The sequence below is a fragment of the Colias philodice genome, chromosome 19 (assembly GCF_061535455.1).
Source record: "Colias philodice isolate Cphi_HAF_F1 chromosome 19, ilColPhil1 Martin Lab GWU primary, whole genome shotgun sequence".
In the NCBI taxonomy this organism is placed as follows: Eukaryota; Metazoa; Arthropoda; class Insecta; order Lepidoptera; family Pieridae; genus Colias; species Colias philodice.
This window is the reverse complement of record NC_143104.1, coordinates 1,838,802-1,845,257: the sequence shown is the minus strand read 5'-3', so window position 1 is coordinate 1,845,257 and position 6,456 is coordinate 1,838,802. Positions and strand designations below refer to the sequence as shown.

The 6,456-nt window shown below is 34.8% G+C and overlaps 1 protein-coding gene across 2 annotated transcripts in view; it reads left to right on the top strand.

The window, feature by feature from the left end:
* Positions 1 to 2,698: 2,698 nt before the first annotated feature.
* Positions 2,699 to 6,456, top strand: part of LOC149479784 (uncharacterized) — a 31,647-nt gene continuing 27,889 nt past the window's right edge. Inside the window, exons 1-5 of one of the 2 annotated variants that reach the window (XM_089707397.1) lie at positions 2,699 to 3,234; positions 3,365 to 3,499; positions 3,888 to 4,187; positions 4,997 to 5,155; positions 5,770 to 5,907. In XM_089707397.1, coding sequence (XP_089563523.1) covers positions 3,127 to 3,234; positions 3,365 to 3,499; positions 3,888 to 4,187; positions 4,997 to 5,155; positions 5,770 to 5,907 — 840 coding nt within the window. In that variant the 5' untranslated portion in view covers positions 2,699 to 3,126. The remainder of the gene's footprint in view (positions 3,235 to 3,364; positions 3,500 to 3,887; positions 4,188 to 4,996; positions 5,156 to 5,769; positions 5,908 to 6,456) is intronic. The other variant, XM_089707398.1, reaches the window with a different exon arrangement.

Here is a 6,456-nt window from a genome sequence, read left to right as displayed (position 1 = left end):
AAGCGCCACACTAACTAGGGAACACGCCCACCCTAGATGCAGGGCCCTTCATATCGGGTAGTGTAATAAGCCTTTCAGTCAAAGTCACGTCGCGACAAAACGTGCGTAGTACAAATGAAAATAATTTATTACATATTGAAGCAAAGTTTATCTTGACAGAAATCTACACGAAAATGTTGCACAGCAAAGCGAACAAAAGGCAATTATTAGGTACTTTTTGTTAAGTTGATACTTGATACTGAAATATTTGTGGACTAAATCGGCATACAATTTCATTAAAAGTAATAATGACAAAAACCCTACATAAAAATAAAAAATGATATCATCGATAGTAATAATTAATTTATATCAATGCCAGATTAACAGATATTAAATTATTACATATTCAGCGTGATTATTCAGACCAATTAAGACATTAAAATAATTCCCTTATAATCTCTGTATACTTAGTCTGTTTAAGGCTCAGTCTACGGTCGCTCTGTAATCTGTATAAAATTCTTGTCTGATAACAAATGTCATTATTATCAACATGTCAATAATTCCGATTTCAACTTATTTTCCCGTGTGGATTCCCTACCTTTTACTTGACACTGGCAAATAGTTTTAGCTTCTGCCTTCTTGCCATAAGACCTCATTCACACGAGAGTTAAAAAAGCGTTGCGTTAAAACCCGGCGTTGGCGCTTTTTAAACGTTCTCTCTGTGGATGTTCATACTAACGCTTTAAAATCACTCATGTCTCGTCTCTCGCTTCAGTAAGACGTGGAAATGGTTTCTGCTAAATTAATGGCACTAGCGATTTGTGTTATTAAAAGACGAAAAAGAAAACAAAAGGCATTCTGGGTACATCCTCTGAATGAACAGAGATACTTAAAAGGGCAGTTTGTGACACTGTACGAAGAGTTAATAAATAAATAATAAAATAATAAATATTATAGGACATTATTACACAAATCAACCTAGTCCCACAGTAAGCACAATTAAGGCTTGTGTTGTGGGTACTAGGCAAGTACTAGTTAAGGCAATACCCCGGAATTTTTTTAATTATTTTCAAATGTCTATAACGATTTTGAATACAGGAACGGACGAGACTCCACATCTATAATTAATAGTTCGGGATCAACAATCCACGACATCGTATCGATTTTCTGATGATTATAAGCACAACAAACACGTGCTACCGCTGAGCGAGCGTGCGGCATACTGAACGCAGCGCCGGCGCTTTTTTAGCGCTCGTCTGAATAATAGTAAGAAGTTTCCTATGGTCTATTTTATTTAACGCCCAACGCCGAGCGTTGAAAATAGAACACTGCGCGATAAAAAAGCGTCGCGCTTTAAAAGCGCTGACGTGTGAACATATACTTGGGAATGCATTTGTTCTATTTGGACGCTTTTTTAACGGACGTTATGGTCCGGGAGCCAGCAGCAGATTTTATGAGCAAGTTCCTCTCAAGCGGTAATTAGTAAAATGCATCAAAGTATAGTATTATGAAGCCTCGTGAACGTCAGCTGGAGCTCGGTTGGGGGGAAGAGCGGTTGTAGCCTCCCGTATCAGCTGACGGTTTTTCCACCAAGATACAGCCAGCTGACATATATATTTATCCACAGTTACATATAAGCTATCATCAGGTAAATTTTTGTTTGAGAGGAAATAACGGAAAATAATTTTTTCTTTAAATTTAACTTTCATGTTCGAGACACCAGCTGACGTATAATACACCATGTTGTAACCAGCTGACTATTTTTTTTCGTTGAGATATTGGGTTAGCTACAATTTGACAAATTTTTAGCTGAGAGGAAATGAATGAATGAATGTATTTTTTTTCCTATGTGCGTGGGAGGCTACAACCGCTCACCCCCCCAACCGAGCGCCAGCTGACGTTCACGAGGCTTTATAATACTATACTCTCATGCGTCTGACGAATTATCTCTTGAGAGGAAATAGTTAACCAAATTTGCGCCTGGCTCCCTAGTCCCTAACCATTAAAAAAGCTCTCGTGTGAATGAGGTCTAACAGAAAAAAAAAAAAAAAAAACACAGCTGACAGTCATTTGCAGTGTTGCCAACTCAGTGGAATTTCCACTACATCTGGTGGTTTAGCTCCCCCATTTAGCGGACAAATATTGGTTTTAGTGGCTGGTGGATTTTCCTAGTGGTTTAGATGAGTTCAATTAGTGGTAAGGTACGACATTCAACCACTAGAAAGATTTACATATAAATACTCAAAAAGAACGACTTGAACTATGTGAAACAAGGGTATGATTTTGTGTCATGTTGGTAACAGAACGAACATTCGGGAATTCCCCGAAAGTTGTTTGTCTATTGCTTGAATATTTTTGATTATAGACTTTATTACTATTGATATAAAGTATGATTTGATTCAAAAGGTTATATGTTTATTCTGTATTTGTGTACAAAAACAATAATAATATTGTCAGTCGGTATTGGTAACGCCGCGGCCGGTAGCTTCTAGCTTGTCGTATTTTAATTAATTTTGTGAAGTAATATGGTTTACATTAAATATGCCGAAACCACACCAAAAATTTCTTTCACAGAAATTTATTCTTCACATACTGAAACTCTAGAAGAAGCAGATTCTTCTGAAGATGATCTTTAAATACATATATTGTAACAAAAATAAAAATTACTTAGTTCAAAATAGATGTTATTTACAAATAACTCGCAAAAAATTCGCTAATGGGCACTCAATATTTACATGTCTCTGGATATTTTTTAGTGTTTTTTCTGGTGGTTTTAAAGACCGATTACTTTAGTGGATTTCTGGTGGGCCACGAGGCTCCAATATGTGGGTTCGAAAAAAAAAAGTTGGCAACACTGGTCATTTGGTCAATTTGGCGTTTCTGCTTGCTCTGTGCTTTTATTTTTATATAGTCGGCATGTTTTTCTGAGAAAGTACATGGGAAAATAAAGAGTACTGCTTATTTTTATTGTTGCACAATTAGCCCTTGATTTTAACAGGCGCTATGTTTCTTATTTAAAAGTTTGCGAGACCGACTTGCACACGAGCAGATCTAAGGGTCTACAGTGTTTATGCCGTTATGCCGCCAACCTATGAATATGAAGAGTAATTAAAAATAAAATAATAAGTTATATTTAATACTTCCAACATGGAAAACGTTCGAGCTTGTGTAATGTGCTTAGAAATGGATGTAACCCTTTATAATTTGCGCTCTAACTCACTGGAACGATATTATAGAACATTGACGGGAACAGATGTAAGTTGCAAACAAAATTATTTAATTTTATCTTATCGTTAAAAAATATAGATTATCATTCGTAAATCTTACGCAAGTGTATGTACATAAATAAACAACAATGTAAAATAAGTACTTTCTTTAATTACAGCCACTAACCTCCTTGGAGCTTCCTATGTTCGCTTGCTATGTGTGCAAAGCGATGTTACACAAGTTCTATTCATTTAGACAGAGGAGCCTGAGGGTTCAGGCTATATTGCAGGGGATCTTACAGAGCAACGGAAAGGTCTGAATTAATGTTTTATCACTACATAGTTTAAAACAATGTCGCTGTCCCTTTGTATGCTAATTTTGTACGCTTATATCTTTAAAACTATGTAATAGATTTTGATGCAGTTTAATAATAACAATAATATAACTTATACTAAGTAGTATAAAGAAGAAATCTGAAATTTCACTCTGAGGAAACTTTATAGTTTTAGAGTTACAAATTTTTGAAAATCGGATTATTACTATAGAAAGTTACTCCATCTTGTTTTTGTTACGCATATTTATTGTTTTGACAATAACTAACCTAGCCTAACTATAAAAAAATTTACGACTCAACTCCACGCCCTACAATGTACACTATTACCCCAATTTAAACTGAAATGTATTTTATATTATCCTTTCAGGTTTTAGAACAAGACATTAGGCGGTTGGACAAAAAATCCTACTGCCTAAATTCGAATTTAAGTATTCACAATATATTTGAAATTAAAATTATAAATGAAGAAGATGATGATTGTCTAATCAAAGAGGAGCCATTAGAATTAATTGATTGTGAATTTTCCTATAAAACGAATGGTGATAATGATTGGCTGAGTGATGACGAACCATTATACATTCATAAGAGTGAGAAAATGGAGGAAAATTTGGAGGAAATTGAGGTGTACATCGAGGAAGAAATAAAAGAGAAAGATATTGTGGATGAGGTAAGTTATTACACAAGAAAGTTTGTATATAACTTAGGTACAAATTTTCTTGTGATGTGCTGAATTTGGTTTGAACAGAATGTGGACTTCGGCTGCACTGTCTCTAAACATAAATAAATTGAATTGGCTGCTGAATGTTATTGGTTCTCTGAAGTACTCTCCTTTGCAACAAATTATAGGCGCATTATTATATATTGTAGGCGCAGTAGTTTACTACATAAAACATAGTTTTTCAATTAATTATTGTAAACATTGTCAAAATTAAATATTTTGAAGTGAAAACTTCTTTAGCGGCGTTGAGCATTTTTTCTGTAATGGGTATAAAATCTTAAACTCGCGTCAGGACACGTGACCTGATCGAAAAAGCGTAAGACGGATACCATTCCAAAATATCAAACATGCTCAATGTTAATAATCAAGTTTTCACTTCTGCCGGCACTCCCGGAGTGCAACCCGTCTTTTTTTCTTTGTAATTGATAGAGCAAATCAGGAGCAATTTTTTGAGTTATTAATAATTAAAAAATAATAATATTTTGCGCTAAGTTCTTTCCTGTGCGTGTTGTTCATTATATATTATTTAATAACTCAGCCGCCGGAATCACAGACACAATATAAAATCTATTGTGTCGTGGTCAGATCGGGCCGCTCGGGGCTCAATGGGTTAACATGATGTTTCAAATATCTTACGGCGGGCGTGGTCGCGGGGAAACTTAAGAGTTAAGACGATACAGTTAAATCACTTAAACTTTGTTCAAAAGCCTAATTTCTAAAAGCATATACTCGCGTTAAAGCTTATTTACTGCTTTCAGAAACCGCCCAAAGCCTTGAAAACAAGGAAATCCAAAAAGGCATTGCAACCAAAAGTAGTGTGTCCACAAAAAGACATACTAAAAACGGTCATGAATCAGGCCCAAGGGGCCTTGGACGACATCAAACTGGAAACACATGTTACGGTGATCAATTTGACTGTAAGTAACATTTGAAATATTGTTTATTACTTATCATTTATTTTAAACTAGCTGTGCATTGCTCCGCTCCTGTTTGTTTTAGCGGATATGTCGTATAATCCATATCCGTATAATCCAATGGCCATATAATCGTGAAACGTTGACGATTTAACGATCTGGCCAAACTAAATTGGCCATTTCATGAAATCAGCAAATCTACGATATGGCCACGACAGATATATAGCCTATAAGCTTCCTCAAACTTCCACAAACAAAAACTCTTCAGCTTTATAATATTAGTATAGATTCAGACATTTTAAAAGAATAGAATAATTATTGTCACGAGGAGGGATTTGAACCCACTTTTTGCCCCAGTTTGATAAAGTAATTGAGAATATTGTCGAAACGAATGTGTCTTGCACAAAACAAGGTTTAAAGTCAATGGTTTAAAGGGAGTAAAATACAGCTTAAATATAAAAGTTAGTAACTCAAAAGAGTAGAAGCTTATTGAAAATTTTCTACTCCTGCATTGAATAATAGAGTAAATTTTAAAAATTAATCAGGAAATTTTTGATGTATCCTACTTCATACAAATCTGATAAGTCAAACTCACAAAGTTTTTAAATAAATTTCAGGAAGAGGAACAATTGGAAGAAATCAGAAAACGTCGGGAGACTCTCAATTATAAAAATTCTGCATTCAAATGTGAGCTCTGTTTTAAGTGTTTTATAGATACACAGACATGGCAACATCATATGCAGAGACATGATAAGGTATGTTTATATATTTTTTAAATTAGAGAACAATTTATAGCATTATAGGGAATAAAAATAATAGAGGAAGAGCCCACGATGGCCAGACCTTCGTTATTTTATAAGAGTTGAAAGTTTCTCTGTATAAATATAAATTTATAAAGAATAGAAAAAAAAAAATTATATTTATAAAGCATTTGAATGCCATAAAACCAAAATATCAATTTCAACAAAAAAGGTCGTGTTCCATCGTCACAATATTGTATTCACTGAAAAGTGTTTCATATTGGTTGAGATGGTTGTTAATCATCTCAATAGATGGCGCGCGGTGTGTCCCTAAAGACACATAAAACTGAAAGAATAGAATAAATTCGATTGCTCTGGCGGGTCACGAGTGGCTGAGTTGGTCAGGCATCCGCCCCGGAATGGCGCGAAAGGATGCGGGTTCGAGTCCCGCTGAGTGATCGAATTTTTTCTATTCTTTATAAAATAGCCTGTTACCTTTCAACTTTTATAAAATAACGAAGGTCTGGCTTTTTTTTATTTATTAAGCTATTGCATAGCTTCTAT